General features: G+C 41.5%; 3 protein-coding genes across 8 annotated transcripts in view; 2 read left to right on the forward strand and 1 right to left on the reverse strand.

The window, feature by feature from the left end:
* Window positions 1–26,363, forward strand: part of LOC121565682 (transport and Golgi organization protein 1 homolog) — a 78,751-nt gene that overhangs the window by 891 nt on the left and 51,497 nt on the right.
* LOC121549185 (transport and Golgi organization protein 1 homolog) lies at window positions 614–13,409 on the forward strand. 6 transcript variants are annotated; one of them, XM_045210278.1, is made up of 21 exons: window positions 614–1,256; window positions 2,289–2,420; window positions 2,551–2,572; window positions 2,703–2,791; window positions 2,900–2,977; window positions 3,098–3,208; window positions 3,632–3,703; window positions 3,819–3,923; window positions 4,035–4,157; window positions 4,347–4,428; window positions 6,573–6,625; window positions 6,749–6,839; window positions 6,929–7,067; window positions 7,253–7,451; window positions 7,649–7,716; window positions 9,225–9,313; window positions 10,686–10,757; window positions 10,863–10,909; window positions 11,088–11,153; window positions 11,439–11,796; window positions 11,927–13,409. In XM_045210278.1, the coding sequence occupies exons 1-21, from the start codon at window positions 1,155–1,157 to the stop codon at window positions 12,232–12,234; spliced, it is 2,406 nt and encodes an 801-aa protein (XP_045066213.1). In that variant the 5' UTR covers window positions 614–1,154; the 3' UTR covers window positions 12,235–13,409. The 6 variants fall into 6 exon arrangements, with proteins under 6 accessions (XP_045066213.1, XP_045066214.1, XP_045066216.1 ...); XM_045210279.1 differs by having other exon boundaries at window positions 11,091–11,153; XM_045210281.1 differs by lacking the exon at window positions 10,686–10,757.
* LOC121549088 (axin interactor, dorsalization-associated protein-like) lies at window positions 15,061–19,022 on the reverse strand. Its single transcript, XM_041860918.2, has 7 exons — window positions 18,916–19,022; window positions 17,386–17,549; window positions 17,176–17,289; window positions 16,502–16,624; window positions 16,175–16,297; window positions 15,902–16,019; window positions 15,061–15,698 (listed from the first exon to the last, which is right to left on the reverse strand). The coding sequence occupies exons 4-7, from the start codon at window positions 16,587–16,589 to the stop codon at window positions 15,602–15,604; spliced, it is 426 nt and encodes a 141-aa protein (XP_041716852.1). The 5' UTR covers window positions 16,590–16,624; window positions 17,176–17,289; window positions 17,386–17,549; window positions 18,916–19,022; the 3' UTR covers window positions 15,061–15,601.

A 26,363-nucleotide genomic window follows, 5' to 3' on the forward strand; every position in this document is an offset into this window, starting at 1 on the left:
GACTCAAGGATTCATACTTATTTTATGTAGCCTAATTATTGCTGGGACAATGCATGTATTTGTTTTGTTTTTTCAGGGGGGCTTTTTGCTTAAAATTCAACATATTTTGGGTTCTACGGAGGTGTGTTCAGTTGAACGTTTGCTACGTTGCGGAACTGTTTGTACTAAACGACACTTTCCACAAAACGTTATTGTATGTTCTTGAACAGACAGGTACGTTTGCTTCAGTTTGATGAGTGTGAAGAGGTGTGGCTTGAAGCAATGATGCCGCGTTCACAGCTACTGAGAACTCGTGCCGCGTTCAAAACAACTGGGAAGTCGTAACTGGGAACTCGGAAAAATCAGACTTCAGTGCGTTCAAAACAACTGGGAAATCGAAAGAAAAAAAAACGAGCTCCGACTGGGAAAAACCGATTTGAACGGTCATCCAACTCGGAATTCCAAGTTGGGAGCTCGAGCCTCTTTCTAGAGCTTCGACTTTCCGACCTGAAAATCACTGATGGTATGATTCGACCCAGTTGTCTTGAAAGCATCATGAGTGTGGTATTTAAAGGGCAGTGGCCATGCTGACAGCCTTCCCCAACCCAACCCTTCCCCGTTTGTCAACTGGTCGTTGAGTACGGCACCGTTTCCGTTCAATTAAAAGTTCCAGAACGTCAAAACATACTGAATGCAGCCCGGGTTCATTGATCCGTCCCCCTTTTTTTGTTGACGTGTTCTAGTGAAGTGTAGGCTGAAGTTCAGTGTCCACAGCCGGTATTTGGCTAATTGAATGGGGTATAAATGACACCGTCGCTCGTGTTATACGGCTTTGTCAATTTGGCGTAGAAAGTAATCGCGTTCAAAACTCTAAAAGGAGGCTAGTAGACAGGTTGCTGGAGAAGCAGAGCCAGCGTTCAAGTTAACGTTAGCTAACTAGCAAGTTTATTAGGTAGCTAGCAAGATAGGGACATATTGTCCTCTCCTGGGTAGTCACGATAACCACGATGAAGGATCCTCTCGAGTAGTCGACTACGTTGATCAGTTGGTGAAACAAGGATTTTCGGATTTCCGCAAGCGAGTTGCATTGTACGTCACTAGCCAAGCTAACTAGCTAGCCTAGTTAACATCAGATAGCCAGCTCAGCTGTCAAACTAACGTACGGTAGCGTCGCGATGGATTCGGAAGAAACAACCCCTTTACCCACGTTGCCCCTGATGACAGAATCTGATCAACTGTCTGTCTTCTACGTATTATTTCTAACGGAACTTCAATATGTAAGTAGTTGGCTACAGTGTTGATACTGCCAATGTATGGAGGATATCTTGTTGAACTCTTTCTATAATAGCTATTGTAGCTAGCTGGCTAGTCAAGTCTTAGGCCGCCGTATGGCTGGCTGGCTGGCTAGCTAGCTACATTGAAACTGAATCATGTTGGCAGCTTCAATGTCTTGGGGAATGATCTTGTCCTCCAATACCCAATGCGTTTCCCCAATAGTTGCAGCCTAGAATGGATCACTAGATTGCTCTTTAGTTTCGATGTTTTCAAAGTGGAAGTTGCCAGCCCTCTTCCTCATAGAAAACTAAATGTCACACTTACCAGACTGGCAGTATCTGTTCTTCCTCTATCTGTGTCTCAGATAGAGAGGTGTCTTCAAGTTGTTGAATTTTACTTTGACATGTTCCCCTTGCATAACTATCACCTGAGGTTACATGCCATTTAAATATACATGTGGCTCATGTCTAGTGATGTTATGCAATAATCTGTTTTGTTTATTGCCCATTTTACAGGGTGAAAGGGCATATGATGCAATCTTTTGCACTCTAAATCCTAGGCCTAAGGCTTGTTAGATCCATGCTGTGGTGATTCATTTAACTAATCCCTGAATTTCACTGAGCGACTGCGATGGAAGTTCTGTGTTGTGCCTGTATGCCACGTGCATTGTGCAAAGGTCTCCATGGTTGGACAGTGTTAGGGCTCCAGGCCAATCCAATCCCCATTGATTACGTAAGGTTAAGGCAAATATTCTCTCTTTATTGATTTTGATCAACAACTGGGTTATAGGCTAGGTCTATTTCTGAACCCACCTTGATTTGATCTGAAGATGTACTTCGCATTGACTGAGAGGGTGCTCAGTGGGATAACCATTAGCCATGCTTTTAAACAGAACACTGTAATGCCTGATGGTTTAGTTCAATGTTTAACATCACTGATTTTCCTCTGTCATCTCAGCCCAACTATTGCCCAACTTATTTGCTAAGCCAGGCATGTGCTGTAGTAACACTGATTGGGCCTGTGTGTCTCCCCAGATGGTCACCTGCCTGCCAGAGCAATGGAAGCCAGGTCCAGACTTCTACGGCGTGTCCTGGGAACCCGTGCTGGTCACTGCAGGTGCCGGGGTCATCGGCTTCCTCTTCCTCTTCTGGAGGAGCATTCTATCTGTAAGTCCTTGTTGTACAGTCACTGCTTTCATAATTTCATCATCTGAATGCTTCATGTTATTCTATGATGTATCGTATGCTACTGTTGAGGAGGCTGTTTGCTGCCACTTTTCTTTTCCCTTTCTCACAGGTCAAAAGCAAGTCATATCTAAGTAAGTTCTTCTACTTCTCTCTGGCAATTTATGGTGCATAGTGAATCCTCATTCATATTGCCTACAGGCTGGTGTCCTTGTCACGTGTAAACCATGTCTGAATTCATACTCTTGTCATATGTTTTATTAGCTACTGAAAAAGAGATGACGGACAGGATGGAAAGGCTTGAACAAGAGAAGAAGGAGATACTCCAAAAGGTCGCTGAACTGCAGCAACAGGTAAGTTGCAGAGAATTTTCACTGACCAAGATCCAGAATTTTGGGTTCAACGAGAATTAAGCGACATAACAATGTTTGGATAATGTATTTCTACTGGGTTCCACTCAGGGCGAAGAACTTAAAGAAAAGCAAAAGCAATCTGAGAAATCTGCCACTTCATCTCTGGAGAAGATCCAGGAACTGGAGGTGAGTCTCTAGGAAATATTATCTTGATCACACATCATTGTCATGCTGACAATTTTTTATTAGTTTTTTGTTTTCCATAGTGTTTGAATTGACACACCATTTTATTTTTCTATCCAATAGAATATTGTGCAAGAGATGGAGAGACAAAATGAGCGCCTGGACGAGGAAAATAACTTACTCGCCAGATCCTTTGACGATGAGCGAGCCAATACTGCGAAACATGAAGATGTGGTGAGTAGTATTGAGCGATTAGCCGGAATAAAAATGTTCCCCCTGGTTTCAAAACAACCAATTGTCTGACATCTGTTCAATTCTTTTAATTCAATTAAGTTTGTTTTATTCTGTGAGCTCAATGTGCCGTTTCTCTAGAGAAATCAAATCAAGCACAAACTTTGAGACGTTGTAGGAAGTTTTAATTTTCAACAGGCAAATAAATATTCAACATAGTTTAGTGCAGAAAATTTGGTAATTGACTACAGAGAGGAAGGGACAGCCTGCAAATGAGAGAGATAACTGCCCTAGAGAGCAGTTGCTTCTTGATGTAGACAGCATAGGCAGCTACTATTAGCCAGCTACAAGCCTACATAGGATGACTCGTTGGTGAGCACAGAGAAAGATGGTTGTCATTATGCTTATCATTATCTTTGCCCATAGATGTCTGAAATGGACAAAACCATTGAGAAGTTGAAGTGCAGCAGGAAGAAGACCCAGGACGCACTCTCAAAGGTATAGTTCATATAAGTGAACATGCCCAATGAAAACATGTCAGATATGTTAACATTGCAACAATCAAATGTAAAGTGTCCATTTCCTTTAATTATCTTTGTCATTGAATCTGTAGGCTACCATTCTGATGGATGAAGCCAAGCTCCGTGAAGATGCCCAGAAAGTCCAGCGCCAGGTTCTGGAGAAGGATATTGCCACCCTGAAGGAGGAGAACCTCTCAGTGAGTACCAATACAGAACAACGATTCACACTTGAAGCCTCATGTGTAGGACTCATTGGCCATGCAGGGCCTGCATAGAACTGTCTTTATGACCTCATTTCCTTGTTACAGCTGCACCATGCTGCCAAGTTGTGGGAGGAGAAGCACAGGGAGATGAGCGAGCAGATCAAAGTCTACCAGAAGTCCCAGAAAGACCTGGAGGATTCCCTCGTTCAGAAGGACCACAACGTTGAGGTGAGTTTTTTTTTTTAAAGTTACGATATTGTTACACCGCATCAATTCCTTTTCACACCTTCTCAAACGCACCCTGATGACAATGAAACATGGCACCTGTATTATGTTAAGAAAAATCCTTCTCCTTGACTGATTCCAGGGGAAAAGTGTAGTGTATAATTAATTGGTGGTTCTCTCCCTCTCTGGCAGGTTTTGTCTGACCTGCTAGGAGACCTGGAGGCCTGCGATGACCTGAAAGATGGAGTTGTGACTAACGGGGAAGCTTCTAATGGTAAGTCATCTGACACAGTGTCCTAATCAGAGGAGGCTGGTGGGAGGAGCTATAGGAGGACGGGCTCCTTGTAATGTCTAGAATGGAATAAATTTAATGGTATCAAACACATGGAGACAACGTGCTTGACTCCGTTCCATTTATCCCATTACAGTGAGCCAGTCCTCCTATAGCTCCTCCCACCAGCCTTCTCTTATGTTTTTTACATTGGATAAAAGTAGAGACTCAGATCTAGAAAATGGTATAGCATACACTACAGTTGAAGAACAATGGGAAATTAATTCTGCTTTGAAAGTTGATAAACTTGTAACCCCACTTTTGAGAAAATTATCCATTTAATGTTTTGGTACACCTACTGGAGAGCTCCTCTTTGTCTATACCCATTCAGCATCGTTCACACCCTCTTAAGCCAATGCCCCACCCCTCTCTTTAAGGATTCACATGTGCTAAACAGTGAGTACTGTAGTGTACTAAACAACCAAAGATTTCAAGACTAAAGGGTAGTTTATACTACGTCTATCGACGTGTCTGTAGACAGTTGTCGCAGTGACATCATGAACATTCTATTGTCGTCCGACATCAAACTTGTCGTTGTCGTTATGAAAAAGTATAAACCCAAAAACAACAGGCTGCATGACATCAGCAGCCTGGTGGTCCAAAATAGCAGAACTGTTGTATTTGAACACCAATAAACCCATCTGTTTAAAAATGAATTTAGTTATGTCAATCTAGCAAACCAGGCAACTAAAAGCACTTTTCTAAACAATGTTTTGGTTAGTTTCTAGCTTGTTAGCAGCTAGCTAATGTTAAGTTAGCTGGCTAGCCAGTTCAAATAATGACCATATCATATAGCTGACAACGTCTTAACTTTAGCTAATTTGTATTCATTATTACAGGAAAATAAACTCCCAACAAGATCATTATTTACAAGTTAAGGGTGAGATAATTACAGGAAATAGCTTACGGTTGTGAGTGTGATGAAGTAAAAGCAGGGCATTCTACCGGAGAATTTTAGAACTTGGACACTGTCTCGTTGGCCTAACGTTATATCCAAATTTGACTTTTGTGCCGGTCATGTTCTTCACATTACCATCTCTGGTAAACACACATTATATAAAATAACATCAACGTTTATTTGTCACATGCACAGGATACAGAAGGTGTAAACGGTACAGTGAAATGGTTACTTGCATAGTGGAGTCTTTTGTTTAGACTAGCTAGCTAAACAATTAACCATAATTCCAACTCGACGTTACTACCCTGTATGAATCTGCTGGTAGCTAAAACTAACCAACTAGGTTCAATGCTACCTAGCTAACATTAGGCTATATCTAGCGATGCAAATGGCTCTGAGATACGAGTAATATTACTACACAGATCATACAAGTAACGTTAGCTAGCGAGCCAGCCGGCTAACAATAAGATTTCTTTTGCAATGAAAACGACTTTCTGATAAAATTAGAAATTTATAATATCGTAAAATGTAGCTAGCTAGACTCTCTTACCTGAATACATGGCTGAACACTTCTCCCTCTGTCACGGATGCCATGGTTGCCCTTAGTTTGAAGATGTAATCCGGAGACGGGTGTTTTATACAACTGCCTTCTTTCTGTGTGTTCTCTTTTCGACTCCCTCCACATATTTGCAATCAAACAACAACATTTTCTCCATCTCCTTAGCTATCATACTATGCTTCCACTGGATTTCAAAGCTCGGTTCTCCAGAAAGTGGAGAGCATCTTTCAAAAAAGCGAAGTTAGAAAGGATTACCTACACATACTGAGAAGCTCATGTTATAGACAGAAGCGTGCTACATGGCAGACCAATCCAAACTCATCTCATTATGTCCAGCCCATCCATTATCTCAGCCAATCATGGCTGGCAGGAAGGTTCCTGTCTTTTTCCGTGGCAAAACCAGCTAGGCTCGTAATTTAACAATTGTATTCGTATTTACAGATGGCATACAAGTTTGTTATTAAGGCACATGAAAGTTCACATGTTCCAGAAGGCATTTCTGCCAAAAAACTAATTTTGATAAATGTTTACATTCAAATGCCTCTCCTGTGAAGTAGTGACGTACGACATACGCCTAGTTTCCTGAAACGTGTCAGTAATGTGTTTACAATTATGTTTGATCCATTTCAGACAAGCAGACCGTCATCCAAAACCGCATTAAGCAAATGATGGACGTCTCTCGGGTAAGACTGAGTTCATTCTTGAACGGACCAACATTTCTGTGTACCTGAAAGCCAATAAAACTGATGCTCAGAACCAAGAAGTGTGTCAACTCTTACGCTGACTTTTGGCACAACTTACCACAGGTCCAGACCACTCTGTCTGTCGTGGAGGAAGAGCGCGATCGCTTCATGACCAAGCTGCTGAACGAAGAGAAGGCCAGGAAAGAGCTGGAAGGTATGTCAAGCACTTTATCCCAGCAACTAGAGTTTGAAATACATCACTCCCTTTTCTCTCTCAACACTATCAACTTGTTATCGCCACAGAACAATATCAGCAGCTGGAGCATGACATCTTGTTGGTGAAAAGTGACAGGAACCACCTGGAGAACCAGTACAACACCCTGCAGCAGAAGAACGAGATCATGACCGAGATGTACCAGCAGAAGGAGAATGCTTTGCAGCAGTAAGTAGAACCAGAAGCAGTTCAGTTCATGCGTTAATACCGTTGTAGGGTTTGTTCTCAGTGGCACCACAGCATGTAAAAAACATTGTTCAATGTCTTTTACTGTATTCTTTTATTGTGAAGTTTGAGGTTTTCAAATGCACTTTAAATTGAGAGTTTGATTTAATTTGTGTGTCACCTTTCAGGAAGCTGACCAAGGAGGAGTTTGTGCGCCGCAACAAGGAAGACATGCTGACAGTGGTGGACGGCAAGGCCCTAGAGGCCGAGGAGGAGGTCAAGGTATATAGGCAGCGCATCAAAGAGATCCAGGACGAGCTGAAACGGACCGAGAAGTCCTACAAAGCCCAGATGATTGAGCAGGAGCAGAAATCCCACGAGAGCTGGGTATGTACAGTACAACTTTATTAGTCCATTTGTTACAGAAACAATGGAAATGTGTATTTTTCTCATTTCTCAACCCCCACCGATGGCACATACAGTAGGACAAGAACATTTTTTAAGTCTACTGTTTGGCCAGTAAATTGTAAGGTGAATTTAGTCCAAAACAGGAGATTTTAAATGTCTCTCTTTCTTCTCTCTAGGTGATTGCACGTGCTGCTGAGCGAGCTCTGTTGGACGAGAAGAAGGAAGGAACTAACCTTCGTAACAAGTGAGTGCAACACTAATACAACAGACTCAATTGGGCTATACCAATGCAGGGCTCTAGGCTTATTCAGTTGATGGCACCAGCACATGATTTGGTCGCACCAATTTTTCGCCACTGCACAGAGATGGTGACCTGACCTGTGTCCCATAATGTACCTGCATTCCATACAGAACCAGGCTAATAATGACTAGCCATCTTTTAAATTAGCATGCCCTTGTGTTCCTACATTGATTTGGATATATTTACTCAGGGTTCAACGTGAACTGTTTTATAAATGCATTGGGAAGCATGCTTTCTCTCTATATTCAGCTAGTAATAGGCTACATTTGGATATTAATTAATGATGTATTAAAAAGCTGTATGATATAATTTTGCAATGTAAGACATTATTCTATTCGTTAGAATTGCATTGCATTAATTGCAGAATTTTGTTTCTAAAGTAGGCCTGTCTTTTAAATATTTTTTTACATCTCAAAATAGGACATTGTCCCTTTAAGACAGACTGCTTTTCAAAGGAGAGGTCAATATGTCTACAGTAGGCCAGCCAATAGGAATGCTAGTTTTCTTTTTGTACACTATCAACAGTAGCCAGTATAAGAAGAAAAAAATTATCCTGTGACAAGTAAGACAACTGAGATGGTAGTCTAGGATTCAAAAAGTAAGATATTTCATCTAACATATCCAGGGAATGCATGGTTGGTATTTTGATGTGCAACCTGTCGAAATAGAAATTCAAAATGATCCGATTTATTTTTGGACAACTTTGTGCATATTGGCCTAGGCTATATTATTCACCCCCTGAGGATGTGGGAACTCAAAACACTTATCTAGATTGCTAACTCTAAATATGATAATGTTACTAGATAGCCAATGTAGGCTAATTTATTAATATATTAGCGAATGTAATGTCCTACAAAAACCTTCCAGCTCTAGGCCTATACAGGCTACTTGATGTAGCCTTATTCACCGCAAATGGCGCGCTCCGCGGCGCATCAAAACCATATACTACATAGCCTACTCCAGTTGTAAAGTGGTGCCATGAACTCCATATTGAGAGGTGAGAAATGTAATTATATACTCACAGAAAGCAGTGACTCTCCTCTCTGTAACTAGAACAACAGTAGTTGCTTTGCTAACTGTATTTTTCCCGCAATTGCATTTTAAGCAACGGTCATATGGTTGTGCTTATTAGAATGCACCTCTCACCTATTGCTCACTCAAAATGGGGACAGGCAGATCCGTTCATATGGTCTATTTTTGGTCAATTGCACAATCATAATAATAAAGAAAAAATAAGCAAATTGTGAACCAAAAACTAACGTGACCGGCTAAAAAAGATTCACTGGCACCCTAGCAACCAATTTAAAATTGGTCGCACTGCCAAGTCAAAGGGTCGCAAATGCAAGTGTTTTGGTCGCAGTTTTGAGCCCTGAAATGCAGTAAGCTATATTAGTCTAGGTTTGGAGGTACAGTATTGAGAAGCTAAATGCCTGTTCTCTTTTTTACCCTAGACTGACTGACATGTCCAGCAAGCTGAATGAGCTCCGTAGGCCTCTGTTCAAGCCCACCCCTGGGATGGCTCCCATGCCTCTCCGACGAGGTAAGAACCAATCCTCAGAGTTCCCTTTGTTATTTCGTGCTGGCGACTGGCACGTCTGTGGCGCATTCAGTAAGGCAAAATCATCAGAATATAACTTGCAGATAGAAATGAAATGAATAGGGCTGAAATGACTCTATTCTTGAAGACAGAGAATCATATATTTATATCTGAACGTTCTGTAACGTTCCTGAACTGCCCACTGTGTTTCATACCTGGCAGGGCTAATTTCTATTGTCTTGTCGGTTGGATTTCAGCTGTGACTGCATTTCAGATTAGTTCTTGGATGTTTTGACTGTCTGATACCCCATCTGCTGTTTGATCTCTACTTTCTGAAATGCATGTTTTCCTGATGTTTTGATTTGAATTCCTTGAAGCTGGTCCAATGTGGAGAGACTGACAGCGGTATTTGGCTGTGTGGTGTTGGTTGTGTGTTTTGTTGTTTTAAAGGTTGTTAAATGCTTTTGCTAAACAGGTGATTCGTACGGGCCCTCACCTGTGAGTGGCGGTGCCCCGTCCCCCCTCTCATGATAGAGGGTCCCGGGCGCCCCCTCTGCCCCCCGTGGGGCGAAGGAACGAGCTCTACGGTGAGACTCCTGAACCCTCGCCCCGGACAGCCTTGGCCCTTCTGATTGGCCGAGCAGTACCATCCCTCAGCCAATCAAACCCCCTCCTTGTTCACCCTTGTATGCCCCGACTCGCTGCTCTCTTTTTCACCTTTCCTTTTCCCCTTTCTTCACCTCCCCTGTGGTGTTTCAATCATTCCCTTCCTTATTTTTCTTCCTACTGCTCTCATCCTGCTCCTAGTTGGTACCCACCTCTGACCTTTTCCTCTTCCTTTTTTTTTGTCTTCTGATTACTTCCTTTTGATTTTCTATGACATTCTTTCATGTCTCTTTCACTGCCATCTTTTATCCCTCTACTGCCATACCCATCTTTCTCACCTGTGTTTGAGTGTCCAGATGATCCAGAATGTTCCCATGCCTTCATTTGCTTTCACAATTTGGAATAACGCCTCTTGCTCTTCCAGTACTATGGTGTTGTTTTTGTTGTGTTCAGCTGTTGTGAGATCATATGTAAGGGGCAACTCGTTAGGTTACAAAAGCTTTAGCCTTTGCTTTATTTTTTTAAACCATATGAGATGTGGTATTAATATTTATCCGCAAGTGTTCTAGTTCTAGAAGAGTAATATCCTACCATGACATGACCAAACATTTTCCTCGGACTGCAAATAGACCAGACTTTGCTATAAATAGATGGTAGCATGAACCAGCAACGTGGTCTAGAGTCAGGTGTCTAATGACAACCAGGAGAGCCAAGATTAGCATTCGAGAAGATGAGAATATGGCATCACCGCGTATTTTGTGTCCAATAGGACCACGACCTCCATCTGACCCTCACGGCCGTTACCCTCCTGACCACAAACACCCAGTGGCTGCTAGACCTGGTAGAGATTATATTTGTAGTCACTGAGGGTTGATGTAGTATTATTCCCTAATTGTGCCCTTATCCTAAATCTCCTCTAATCATTCTGCCCTTTGCTCCTCCACAGACACAATGGCCCCACGTACATCCTCACTAAGCAATCTGGACTGCTCGGTAAGTTTCAGTCAATTTCCACAGCTTATTTGTTTCCTTATTACGTAACCATGTCAGGAGGGAAAAAGTGACATGGAACTAGAGAAGGAAAGTTTCAATGAAACCCCTTCAGTACTTACTGTGGTGTGTGCATCTCTCCCCCCTGTTCCTCCATCATGTGGGTGTGTTTGCACTAAAGCAGACCACTACACTAGAGTCAGAGTCACAGGCTGAGGCCCAGGCCTCCACAGAGAACCTAGAGGCAGTGAGTATTATGTTCCAGGCAGCGGTGGCAGGGATTGCGGATGTGTGTGTGAGCATGCTTACCAGAAATCAGTGTGATTCTTGTGGAACTGTGTAACTTGACTTATTGTGGGTTATTGTTGTCTTTCTCACATGTGCATGATTGTGTTTGTTTTGTTCTAACCTAACGAAACTGTTTGAATCACATGAAAGGGGTCTTCACTGTTGGTGCCAGCAACAGGGCTACAAGCACAATGGACATATTGCTATTCTTCGTTTTAATGTTTCTTGTTTGTTGTTCCTCCAGAACTCTCGACCTCAGGGTCCTGGCTCCCTCCTGGTCTCTCCCATCAGCTCCCCCCCCGACTCAGGCCCCGGCCCCCTCAGACCAATCATCAGCTATCCCTCTGGACTCTGCTACCGTCCCCCTCCCGGCCCCGGCCCCCACCACATCCCTCCTCCCCCACCCCCACCCTTCATGCCTCCCGTGTACCGACCAGACAACGGACACTCAGGCATGATGCCTCCCGGACCCCCACCGCCTAACGGACACCCGCCTGGTCCCATGATCTCACCCGAATATCGGCCTCCACCACCTGGTGCTTCCCCACACAACCGGTGCCCTCCTCCACCTTCTCACTATGGACCGGTGCCTCCCCCATTCGGTAGGTAGTGAATTCTGGCCCCCAGCTTTTACCTCAAGTTGACTCTTTGCTATTAGTATTTCAGTTGTGGTTAGTAATGCTATTGTTATGTTGGTACTATGGTATTATATTTGTTTTCCCTTCTACCTAGGTGTTTCCAGCGGCACTCCTATGGCCCGACCCATGGGACCCCCACGTACCTACGTGCACTATGGACCACGTGATCATTCCATCCCACCCCAGCACCTGCCCCCTTGGGCGGCCCCATACCCTCCTCACGGCGGCCCCAGAGACTTCCCTGGGCAGCCCCCCATGCAGCCACAGGCCCCCCATGGCCATGACTCTTCTGTGGGCCCCCAGCCCGGCATTGGCTCCCAGGGCCAGGGGCAAGAATACAGCTCCCAGCAGGCAACAGCTGCCCCCCAGGACTCAGTCAGCTCTGCCATGGCAGAGCCTTAGACACCCACCAACCGTTAACGACCCGGCTACATTTAATCAACCACGATTCATCTCTTTATTTTTCTTAAAGTATCTTTTCTTAAAGTATCTTAAATGTTAGTGTTCCTATTAAAGCATCAGAAAATCAATGTCTTATGTTTCGTATGTTTGAGTAGTGACTGAGGCTTGCCACTCTGCAAGAAGGCCTATTGTGCAATAACATTTATATTGTATGACTGAGGATTTTCAGTTTTTAAAAGGGTATTATGTTGGTTTTGTATTAATTTCACAATGTTATCATGGTTTCCTATGGAAATTATTAAAAATAAAGGGGCCCCAAGCTTTTGGGTTGCTTGCACTGGTTCTAATCCCCGAGCCGACTAGGTGAAAAATCTGTTGATGTGCCCTTAAGCAAGGCACTTAACCCTAATTGATCATGTAAGTCGCTCTAGATAAGAGCGTCTGCTAAATGACTAAAAATGTTTTAAAAAATGTATCAATCATTTCAGAAGTACCGTATTATCTTAACTCTTCCCAAAACAGTCTCTTCAGAATGAACTGAAAAGGAAGGTTGTGTAAATTGATAGTCAGAGATGTATTTACTATTCTTAGGATATTTTATTAATAAAGCTGGTAAAAAGTACTGCAGTTATGTTATCTATTGTTCATATGAAGCATATGACAACTCTTCAGATCCATTTTAGTTTAAAGGAAATGTCTGATAGTGCTCAATGTATTTGTTTTGTATGGATAGCTATATTACATGTGAAAAGCCATTAATCACCCACTAACTGAACACCTGTCATATTACCTTCACATTTGTTTGTCTTTTTTTTGTTCTTATGTTACATCAGGGATGCATCACATTTGTCAATTTATTTTCAAGTAAAAAAAGAACCTGATATTTCTTGCACATGATTAAAGACTGTATTTGCATTACATTTATATCATTGCGCTCAGATAATGTATGCTTTGGTGAGAAATATTTGTTTAACTCTGAGTAGGTCCCAGAGCGTTTCTTTGTACCCACAGACAATATTTACTGCTACCAAAACACTTTACTGATTTGATTATTAATGGCATATCTGGAATGTTATGATGTACACTGTTATCAAGGCTGTCAAATGATTGTATAGTTGGCCTCTGCTCTGCCTTATACAGTATGTGAAGCCATAAATGGAGTTACTGAAGGTTAATCATGATGACTAAGTGAATTTTCTGTCGACCACACCCTACACTTGAATTTGCTCTCTTTGTACATGCTATCAATAACAGCTACAGTAATACCCATCTGTTTATTCCTTAAGTGGTTAATTCTGGTAATTGCTATGGGCACTCCTGCAAAGCCTTCACTAGTCTTGCATGACAGTGGCTATGGTAGTGAGCATCAAATACGTGATCCATTGTGGTTCAATTGTGACTGACTGATCTACAAATAATTAGCTGTTTATTTTATGATGCAAGGTCATTTGTAGATCAGTCAGCAGTCACCTGCAATGTCGAACAAGCCAAGTGAAAATTTGACATAAGTGTTTAGTTAGGATTCGCTCCTTTAGTAAGTGTAAAGGAGGACCACTATTCAAACAGCATTTTGTTGTTTATTAAAAATGAAAGCAGTGTAAATTGTCAATCCAATGATAAATGTTCATTTTCTCACAACCTGTCACCCAAAGCACAACACTGTATTGACAATCGTCAACCTTGTCAGACAGCACACACACAATAATATGCACTGATTAGTGTCTCTAAATGCCACATTCAAAACAACTGGGAACTTGGAAAGACAACTGGGAACTCCCAACTGGGATATCTTTTTGAACGGTCATACAACTCGGAATTCCAAGTCGGAAACTCTTTCTAGAGCTCCGACTTGAAGATCACTGACGTCATGATTTTACCTCGTTCTTTTCAGAGTTCCCAGTTGTCTTGAAAGCACCATAAGTATATTCAGTTAGTGCCATTACAAAAAAAATATCAAAATATTAATGACAATGTTTTAATAGTGGTTAGCCATTGTGGCATTGATGGGAACAGCATTCGAAACAAAGGTAGAAATCAACTTCAGTTACATGCAGCATCCTTTTTCAAATCCCTTTACAACAGGATGACATCATAGCATCTCAGAATCCTTTTTTAATGGTAATAAAATGCATCCTTACTTCCGCCCATCCTTGAAGTAATCACAGATCTGTGATAGGATAGATTAAAGCAAATATCCCAATATATTGCTTTTACCTATTAAATAATGCCAGATCAGTGATAAGGGTGCATTTTTAAGTAAATGAACAGGGCAGTTATGTTTTCACTCTGTGGCAGTTGTGTCAAAATATCTCATTGTGCCCATTTGAAATTGGCACCAGGATATGACATCATCAATACACCGCTTGACCACCTATGACCATGTTGTTCCTCTTTTGTCCCCAAACGGAAAGACAGAGGAAGACTAAAGACGAGGCTGGTTGTTTTTCTGCTGGTTGCTTGACATACAGTGCCAACTGCTAACTCAACTCTTATTTTCCATTGAACGTCATGCAGAGAGGAGCAAAAAGTTATCGCTAATTGGCATCAGAGGGGTCAAATGCGGCGTTCGTAACCAAGTGGGAATTTACCATATAGGACTGGGAAAAATCCATTTGAACGGCCCTCCAACTGGAAATTACTAGTGAGAAACTCGTATATATAAATAATAAATAATATGCCATTTAGCAGACGCTTTTATCCAAAGCGACTTACAGTTATGCGTGCATACATTTTTTTGTGTATGGGTGGTCCCGGGGATCGAACCCACTACCTTGGCGTTACAAGCGCCGGGCTCTACCAGTTGAGCTACAGAGGACCACAATATATCATCCTGAGCTCCCACTTCTCCCACATGCTGACCTCTGACGTCACCTATTAAGGAAATGACCTGGATAACAGCCTTTTCGGCAGTTAAATGCAACAACAAAACCTTATTTATAAAAAGCAATCTATTAATATGGTTTTTTAACACTCATTTGTTTACCAGCATGATAGCTTTTAGTTTATGGCTTAGGAAGCTTGTTGGCCATTAGACAAATCAGCCTTTCTCAACAAGTTCAAAGCACGTGAATGCGTCCAACTGGTATTTACGACTTCACAACTGGTAAATTCCCACCTCCCACCTGGTTACGAACGCAGCATTATACAGTAGGGTGTTGTCACCGCTGTAGTTAATATGTGTCATCCAGGGCCATCCTATGACAGAGTTGAGGGTGTGGCCTTTGGGCCTGCTGGGTTTAGTATTGCTGATGTGAGTGGAGGCGGATACGCAGTAGGTACACCAAACTTTGTTGGATGTCTGATGACTACAGTGGAATTCTGTGGTGCTTCTGCTTTCTTGATGTGCTCCATTCAGTGACCTCGGTTATTAATCTTTGTGCAACGTCTGGTGGAGGTGGAGATAGAGTGGCTTCTTTGTCAGGAGCTGGAGCTTCTTCCTCTTGAAGTCAGTGGGCTTCTTGTACCTGACATCCGATAGCATAAATAAGTGATTATTTCAAACTGTATATTCAAAGGGCAGACTGACCAACAACAACAAAAAATAACACTCAAATCTGAGATTCTCCAAAGAAATAGTTATCAAATTTGATTTATTTTCATCTTTAAATAAAATAGAGAGTACATTTAAAGAAAGTTAATCTGGAAAATTCAACAATGTGTCACTCACAACTCGATCACAATGGGACCAGGTTTGATCTCATCCATTTCCATGAAGGCAAAACATTTTGTGCTGGTAAACCCCTTCTTGGGTTTATAGTGCTTGAACTCAAAGAAAATAGCTACCCCTGGAACATGAACAAAATTCAGGATTAACAATTGTCCGCCCAATCCCTCTGCAAGGATTTGAACATAAACGGACACTGTAGTAGCTTAATATTACATGATACTAGCTAAATAGAGGCCCCACTACTAATTCAGTAGAAATAGAAAGTTTGACTACCTTTTGGTAGTCTCTCGATATGTCTCTGGATCTCGATGTCTACGCTGAAGTGAATGTATGTGTCCTCCTTTCGGGTAGCCACAGGTGTGTCTTGCACCGGGTTCAAATCAATGCCATTCACATCTGTTGGGAAACAAAACGTTCAGATTCACTTGGGCTGTTCTGCAGGAAAAATATATAAAAAAATGTACTGTCAAGCGTCAACTCAACAGAGATAATTCTTTTTACAAAATGTCTAGATTATCACTGTTTCAGACCTTACCATTTCAGATGTGAAGGTAAGCAACTCATCTCAGCATTTTAAACAATATAGCCTACATACAGTACCTTTCACACTAACTGTCATGTAGGGATCAATGCATTGCCCTGCATCTTTCAGCCCAATCTTGTCAATCTTTATCGTGAGCAGCGACATCCCGGGCTCTGAGGGTAACCGTGGCAACAATGTACCTGTTGGAGACATGAAAGCTGTAACTTTCTAAAGAAATACAATAATTGCATAAAACATTCCCACTTTCCCAGAACTAATGCAGCTGAAATCAATATAATGTTGGCGTCCGAAATGTAACCCTACTCCCTATATAGTGCACTACTTTTGACTAGGGACCATAGGGGCCGTATTGCACTATATAGGGAATAGGGTGTAATTTGGGACGTAACCAGTGTTTATACTTGCAGATCCTTTTTCAAGTCATTACTGTCAGCATTATTTTACTTATACAATAATAGGCAGCAGAAGAAGTTGTAGACTGACTAACAGGTAAGGCTAAGATGACATACCCATTTTGGTGAACGCTTGTAAAAAAAAAAGAAGACATTGTAAAGTAGATTCAACAACTAAAGTTATCTAGTAGTAGTAGTAGTAGTAGTATAGGGTTATTGATAATAACAAACTGTCTATTAGTAGGCAATCATATTCATGCTACAACAAAACCTATTGACTTAGGGTCCTTTAGTAGGGCTGATAGTTTAGAGATCAAGAGGTCAATTAAGGAACATACCTTCAGGTAATGCTTTACTCCTGAGTGTTTCACTCGCTCATAGAAGCTGTTGTAGTCTTCCAGCTTCGATTCGGGATGGTGGTGTAGTATCTCTGTGCCTTTCCTCCAAATTATCTGAAAGACAAAGTTTGAAGAAATCAAACTTAGCATCTATACAGTACTTCTTAGCTACACTTTGTGAGTGTTCAGTCAGTCCAAAGATAGACCTACCTCAGCGTAGAGTTGTGGCATGTTTGCAGTGGTATCCTCCAGTGTCTGTGAGTAACTGGCCATGTACTCTGCGGCATCCTGCCATCTATGGTGCAGCAAGACCTCCCTGATGTGTTGGAGGCAGTTCCTTGTGGTCTTGTGAAAGCCAGTCTCACGGGGTGTCTCTGTAATGAAACAGACATAGCTACTGATTAATAAGACTAAAGAGAGCATCTTATGTAAAGATGAAAACGATAATCAGACACTGACATACACTACGTGACCAAAAGTATGTGGACACCTGCTCGTCAAACATCTAATTCCAAAATCATGGGCATTAATATGGAGTTGTACACCCTTTGCTGCTATAACAGCCTCCACTCTTCTGGGAAGGCTTTCCACTAGATGTTGGAACATTGCTGCGGGGACTTGCTTCCATTCAGCCACAAGAGCTTAAGTGAGGTTGGGCGCTGATGTTGGACGATTAGTCCTGGCTGGCAGTCGGCATTCCAATTCATCCCAAAGGTGTTTGATGGGGTTGAGGTCAGGGCTCTGAGCTAGCCAGTCAAGTTCTTCCACATTTCTGTATGGACCTCGCTTTGTGCACGGGGGCATTGTCATGCTGAAACAGGAAAGGGCCTTGCCCAAACTGTTGCCACAAAGTTGGAAGCACAGAATTGTCTAGAATGTCAATGTAAGCTGTAGCGTTAAGATTTCCCTTCACTGGAACTAAGGGTCCTAGCCCAAACCATGAAAAACAGCCCCAGACTATTATTCCTCCACCACCTAACTTTACAGTTGGTGCAATGCATTCGGGCAGGCAGCGTTCTCCTTGCATCCACCAAACCCAGATTCTTCCGTCTGACTGCCAGATGGTGACATGTGACAACGCGTTTCCACTGCTCCAGAGTCCAATGGCGGCGATCTTTACACCACTCCAGTCGACGCTTGGCATTGCGCATGGGGATCTTAGGCTTGTGTGCGGCTGCTCGGCCCGACTAACAGTTATTGTGCTGACATTGCTTTTAGAGGCAGTTTGGAACTCGGTAGTGAGTGTTGCGACCTAGGATTGATGATTTTTACAAGCTATGTGCTTCAGCACTCGGCGGTCCTCTGTGAGCTTGTGTGGCCTACCCCACTTCGCACTTCGCGGCTGAGCCGTTGTTGCTCCTAGACGTTTCCACTTCACAACAACAGCACTTTAAGTTAACTGAGGCAGCCCTAGCAGGGCAGAAACTTCACGAACTGACTTGTTGGAAAGGGTGGCATCCTATGACCGTGCCACGTTGAATGTCACTGAGCTCTTCAGTAAGGCCATTCTACTGCCAATGTTTGTGTATGGAGATTGCATGGCTGTGTACTCGATTTTATACACCTGTAAGCAACGGGTGTGGCTGAAATAGCCGAATCCAATAATTTGAAGGGGTGTCCACATACTTTTGTGTATACATAGTGTATGTAGCACCAATCGGTAGGCAGGACCTTGAACTAGCTGGTTTAGCTTACTCGAGGGTTCACATATTCGTCTACACACTGTATTTTATCAATTACCTTTAAATATAGGAGGCGCCAGGGGTAGGTTTGGCTTCTTGATTCGTTTTCTGTTGATTGATTCATCATCATCTGAAGACTCATTTTCGCCCAGTTCTTCTCCAGGTACCCTGTTTTCCGACTCCAGATCATCCATGACTCACCATTTGAAGTTCGACCTATTTTCGTAAACAATCATGTGAAAGCCACAATATATATATATATATATATATATATATATATATATATATATATATATATATAAACACAGTGGGGAGAACAAGTATTTGATACACTGTCGATTTTGCAGGTTTTCCTACGCACAAAGCATGTAGAGGTCTGTAATTTTTATCATAGGTACACTTCAACTGTGAGAGACGGAATCTAAAACAAAAATCCAGAAAATCACATTGTATGATTTTTAAGTAATTAATTTGCATTTTATTGCATGACATAAGTATTTGATACATCAGAAAAGGAGAACTTAATATTTGGTACAGAAACCTTTGTTTGCAATTACACAGATCATACGTTTCCTGTAGGTCTTGACCAGGTTTGCACACACTGCAGCAGGGATTTTGGCCCACTCCTCCATACAGACCTTCTCCAGATCCTTCAGGTTTCGGGGCTGTCGCTGGGCAATACGGACTTTCAGCTCCCTCCAAAGATTTTCTATTGGGTTCAGGTCTGGAGACTGGCTAGGCCACTGCAGGACCTTGAGATGCTTCTTACGGAGCCACTCCTTAGTTGCCCTGGCTGTGTGTTTCGGGTCGTTGTCATGCTGGAAGACCCAGCCACGACCCATTTTCAATGCTCTTACTGGGGGAAGGAGGTTGTTGGCCAAGATCTCGCGATACATGGCCCCATCCATCCTCCCCTCAATACGGTGCAGTCGTCCTGTCCCCTTTGCAGAAAAGCATCCCCAAAGAATGATGTTTCCACCTCCATGCTTCACGGTTGGGATGGTGTTCTTGGGGTTGTACTCATCCTTCTTCTTCCTCCAAACACGGCGAGTGGAGTTTAGACGAAAAAGCTATATTTTTGTCTCATCAGACCACATAACCTTCTCCCATTCCTCCTCTGGATCATCCAGATGGTCATTGGCAAACTTCAGACGGGCCTGGACATGCGCTGGCTTGAGCAGGGGGACCTTGCGTGCACTGCAGGATTTTAATCCATGACGGCGTAGTGTGTTACTAATGGTTTTCTTTGAGACTGTGGTCCCAGCTCTCTTCAGGTCATTGACCAGGTCCTGCCGTGTAGTTCTGGGCTGATCCCTCACCTTCCTCATGATCATTGATGCCCCACGAGGTGAGATCTTGCATGGAGCCCCAGACCGAGGGTGATTGACCGTCATCTTGAACTTCTTCCATTTTCTAATAATTGCGCCAACAGTTGTTGCCTTCTCACCAAGCTGCTTGCCGATTGTCCTGTAGCCCATCCCAGCCTTGTGCAGGTCTACAATTTTATCCCTGATGTCCTTACACAGCTCTCTGGTCTTGGCCATTGTGGAGAGGTTGGAGTCTGTTTGATTGAGTGTGTGTACAGGTGTCTTTTATACAGGTAACGAGTTCAAACAGGTGCAGTTAATACAGGTAATGAGTGGAGAACAGGAGGGCTTCTTAAAGAAAAACTAACAGGTCTGTGAGAGCCGGAATTCTTACTGGTTGGTAGGTGATCAAATACTTATGTCATGCAATAAAATGCAAATTCATTTCTTAAAAATCATACAATGTGATTTTCTGGATTTTTGCTTTGTAAGTAGGAAAACCTGCAAAATCGGCAGTGTATCAAATACTTGTTCTCCCCACTGTATTTGTTATATTTTTAGCAAAATATAATGTAGGTAGTTTAGCAAAAAGTGTGAATTTGCTCCAAACCCCATGCATGCTACCAACGCCTCGTCAGCGACACAAAATAAAATAATTCCGGGTCACGGAATTTCTGAGTTTTTCAAAATAAAGGTCGCCCACGTAATAGTAGAAAAGTATCATTAAACTGTATTTATTCATGACAAAAGTAATTGTCTAAACATTAACAATTATTCATATTTGTTCCTATTTAAGTGGTATTTGCATTAAATGTGGGGTTCAAAACATGGTCCAAGGTCAAATAGGGCGGCAGGTAGTTTAGTGGTTAAGAGTGTTGTGCCAGTAACCGAAAGGTCGCTGGTTCTAATCCCCGAGCCGACTAGGTGAAAAATCTGTCGACATGCCCTTGAGCAAGGCACTTAACCCTAATTGCTCCTGTAAGTCGCTCTGGATAAGAGCGTCTGCTAAATGACTAAAAAAATAAAAATAAAAAATGCCTGCAATACACTGTATTCTTCTTCTTCTGTGGGCGTTATGGTGGACTACAACCCAAAAAGGTGTATTGCCGCCACCAACTGGATGGGTTGAAACCAAAACAAGGTAAAAATAAAATCCATACGTGATAGGGAAACTAACTTAATCCACCCAATTAAAAATAGTACATTGACAAAACAAAACTCCTATTTCTTCCTTCTTTCAATTCTCCATATCTCCCTTCTCAGGCTCTAGGGCCTGAGACGGTGGTACGGCTTGTGACAATATTCCATGTAACTCCTTCGTCGAGAAATCTTTCAGCCCCAGGAACCTCTCCGCCGCTTCCACAATGATTTCTATCTTCCTGGACCTTCTCTCCACCTTGGCAGTGCCATTTATCACCATAGCTATAAAGGCCACAAAGTCCACCTTCTTAACCTTTGAAATGTCAGGATCCTGCTGGTGAAAGGCAACCCCTGCAGCCTGCAGTGAAGGCCTTTCCATTTTACATTTAAATTTTTGTCATTTAGCAGACGCTCTTATCCAGAGCGACTTACAGTTAGTGGACTTCAAGTGCACCATTCAAACCCTCAACCCTTTTACCAGCTGCTGCATATGATACGCTCTGGATAGCCCTGACTTTGGCTTGCAGGGATTTGTAGTCTTGCATGTCTACTTTGATGCTAATTAGCATTTTTCGAATCTGAGAGTAAATAGAGCCGAATATATTGATAAAAGTCACCTTGTCCAAGAGCGATTTAAATGGTTATCAAAACGTCATGCCAGGGTAAGCCTACACGAAACACAGCCCTTATTTTAAGTGTTTCTAAAATTCCCTATAGGAAAAATGAATGGTGGAAAAATGATTGGAACCATTTCCCTGTTTGACCGCTAGGTTTTATGGGTATTATGACACCTCCACTGTGGGGCTCTATAGCAGGGGTAGGCAACTCTGTTCCTGGAGTGCAGCAAGTTCTGCAGGATTTTGTTCCAACTAGGCACCACACCTGACCAACTGAGCTAATTGATCAGTTCAGTGATTGCCTAAATTCAACACACCTGCTGTTCCAGGTTGGTTCAATCCAGAATATGAAGTGTCTGCGGCACTCCTGGACCAGGGTTGCCTAGCCCTGCACTATAGGCCTATAAATTACATATTGGCTTATAGAGAGAACTATTCTAGGTGCCGGAATAAAGTGGGGTTGGGATTACTCAATAGGGTCTTCATTTTAATTTGACTTTATAACAAGTGGGCTTCGTGTTCGAGCCTATTTCTTCCTATTTAAGAAATAAAAGGTAGGCCTACCTGTTTGATGGACGAAATTATAGGCTATACTAAAATAACATATATATAATAATGATTTAACAACAATATAATGGAATAAAATAGAATAAAATAAATTAGGGAAGGGAGTTGGTCGCAGAGGTCTGGTGTTGGTGGAAGGACTGGTAAAGGGTGGACCTAGTGCTATAGTAGGAGTTGACTGTACTGATAGTGATGCTGTTGTCTATGGTGATAAGAGTTAACTGTGGAGTCGACCTTACTGATAAATGCATAGATCAGAATAATTTGACAAAACAGATTAATGAAAATAAGGCTGTTGAACCACCAAATCTGAAACATAAATTGTATGGGGTGGCAGGGATGTAGATAATTTTAAACAATAAAGGCAATACTTGGGGAGATATTGACCCTGAATATGGAATGGACCAGCACAGTTGGCCAACATCACTTTTATGGGTTGTAAGAATAGGCAGAAAGAGGTTAATGTCTTTGGTATTGGCCTGTAATTAGTTGCAATGCTTTTTTGTCATTTCATTTGCAATGGCATGTGACTTGGATCATTACCATCATTGATGGTCCTCCCAAATATGTTCACTACCGGGCTTCCTTGGACCTTGATAGTAGAGTGGCTACTATTTTGAGAACAAAATAAAACAAGGATAGCCAACCCTTAGCGTCGTCCCTCAACTAGGCATTTATATTACCATTTATTTGATAAATTCTGACTTTTACTTTTAAAGGTTAATATAAATGTAGTTGAGGGACGATAGCCTACCCTGAGACTGTGAGAGTCATATCCTCTCTGCATTTGCTTAGTTTTGTTAGAAATTGCGTAATTCAAATCTGGTATTGAAATAAGAATCAAGAGGTCTTCAATCCAAGCTAAATTTATTATATGCAAAATGTATGGATGATAAGTATGTTGGTTCGTATACGGGCTCACTGAAAAACCTCGCAGGGCAGACAGAGAACTAATCCATTGTTTTAGATTGTTCTTCAAATACTCTGACAGAGAGAGAGTTCCCACCTCTCTGCTGGCCAATCAGAGTAGAGACTTGAGCGTGGTTTAGACTTACTCAGCCAATCCGTTGGCGCACTGGCTGTTCCCCGCCTCTTAGCGCATCCCTGTTTCCAGGCATACGTTTATCATAACAACCTGTCATAGTGAGAAGAGCCAGCTCCCCTAGACACCATTCCTACGTCCAAGGAAGGTTCACAGATCACAAAGAACCAGTATAGTTAGTATTTGGAGACACAAATCCTTATCTCATTTTACCCCCTAAAAAAGCTCTTCACATCAATCACAGCTTGCCAGGTGACACAACCTACATCAGCCCAGTCTAGAATGCATTCTTTCTAAGTTAGTCATCCCATCAATTAGGAGAATAATAAATCCCCCATAATCCCCCTTTTCACACCCACTGGGTGTGATTCAAAATAAGAAAACACAGGGTGTCATTCATTATAATACAATACAAACAAAAAGAATCACACTTTTATTAATAGGCCATAATGATAAAAAAAAATTAAAACCCTCAGTCCATCTACACCCAACTTGCAAATTGTTACCAGTCACCAAGGAACTTCAAACCATAAAACACAGGATGAATAGAACACAAAACATAAGACTATTAAAACATAAAACACAAACAGAGAAGTATATTTTGGCCCCCTTTAGACACCCTCTAGTGTCACTCCACCAAGCCTGGTAGGTCATATCCTTCATTCCTAGGTTGGAGTCCAGGATTGGGCCGTATCTCACCATCTGTTGGGAAACCACCTTCTCCATCTCCTTTCTCACCAAACCTCAGACACAGGAAATAAGACAACATCCACAAAGAACAAGTATACCCATAGAAGCTATAACTTCACCCAGAATAGTTACAACAATAGTTTTCCATTTACCAAATATGTTTTTTGTTGTTGTTTTTTTATGTTTTTAGGGGGAATGGATCAGCTTAATATTGCAGATAGATTGTATCACCTATCAATGTAATTGTCTGCATCACTTCCAATCCCCCATGTTTTTTTTTTTTTTTTTTTTTATATATATACTCCCCTTTATTACTTTTCAACCCCACCGTCCCTTCCCTACTTGGAGCAAACTAGTGAACAACAATGCCCAGGCCTCTACTTCCGGTCTATACTTACTATCTACACCTTATGGACAGAGTTAATTTTACAATAATTCTATTATATATATATATATATATATATATATATTTTTTTTTTGCTCCTGAACTTCTTCTACTCTCAACCTCTCCGATCATTTTCATGATGTCCATCCGGTTTGCTTCTATATGCCATATCTTTCTAACTGTGCTCTTTCCCAAAAGCTCCCAACATACAACCTATATACTTATTATGGACACAGTATGCTTACATTATTAGCTATCTTTGTTATTATTTGTTGTTATTTGTTATTAGTCCCATCCTTCAACTCTATTCAATACCTCCCATCTATCTCTTAACACCATCCATATAGGATTTCTATTTGCCATATATATTTCAACCGTACTGTGATGTTTTACAAAAGTTCTGCACCTTTCTATTCTCATTGCTTCTACAGATTGTGAATTAAAAATAAACATTTTTGCTAAAAGTATTATTATATTATTGATTGATTGACTATGACTTTTCAGATCACCCAGTAATGCTATCTGCAAGGTTAGTTCCAGGTAAATATTGCAATCCTTTAGCCATTCCTGGACCTGTGTCCAAAAACAAGCTACAAATGGACAGAACCAAAACAAATGATCTAATTATTCTGTCTCTTCACAGCAACATCTGCAGAGCTGGGAAGATTGTATCCCCCATATAAATAACATTCTATTGGTAGCAAGAATTTTATATAATAATTTAAATTGAAAGATTCTAATTTTTGAATCCGGTGTCGTTTTGCATGTCAGTTCATAAACACTATGCCATGGGATCGGTACGTCAAAGATCTCTTCCCAACTATTTTGCAATCTATATGGGACGGCTGTCAATCCTTTGGTCCTTAAGTGAAACTGATATACTTTTTTATTTATCACAGTTTTCCTTAACCAATTATGTTCTTTAATGCAAGGCCGACAGACAAGTTCCTTACTTTCTCCCCCTTCCACTTTCCTCTTCCACTTTTGCGGTAAGGCTGCAATTATTTGGTTGTAATTTTGGGTAGAGCAGACATTTCCATATGTTTTTGTTAGCTGCATGTGCGTCATAACTCCACCAGTCCTACCGATGATATCATTTACGAAGATTATACCTTTTTTAAACATTCTGTCAAAAAATAAAGGTTTTTTGTCAATTAGTATATTTGAATTTAACCACAATATTTGTTGCATTATTTGTTCTGTCGTTTCTGGAGGATTAAATTGAAATTGCAACCAACTTTCTATGGCTTGTTTTAGAAATAGTGACATTTGGGAGATTATTTCCTTTTCAAATAACTGAAAGTGAGAGGTTGTAATCTGAATAAAGGGAAAAAGGCCTTTCTTGAACATTGGGTGAGACAATCTTACTAATTTGCTTGAGAACCAGTTCGGATTTAAGTATAACTTTTGTATGACTGAAGCTTTTAGTGATAGGTCTAATGCTTTAATATTTAATCATTTCTGTCCTCCGAATTCATATTCATTATATAAATATGCTCTTTTAATTTTGTCTGGCTTGCCGTTCCAAATAAAATTGAATATTTTTTTCTCATATAATTTAAAAAACTGTTCGCTAGGCGTAGACAAGACCATAAGCAAATAGGTAAACTGGGATAATACTAAAGAGTTAATCAGGGTGATTTTTCCACAAATTGACAGGTATTTGCCTTTCCATGGTAGTAAGATCTTATCTATTTTTGCTAACTTTCTATTAAAATGTATTGAAGTGAGATCATTTATTTCCTTTGGGATATGTATTCC

The sequence above is a fragment of the Coregonus clupeaformis genome, chromosome 33, assembly GCF_020615455.1.
Source record: "Coregonus clupeaformis isolate EN_2021a chromosome 33, ASM2061545v1, whole genome shotgun sequence".
NCBI lineage: Eukaryota > Metazoa > Chordata > Actinopteri > Salmoniformes > Salmonidae > Coregonus > Coregonus clupeaformis.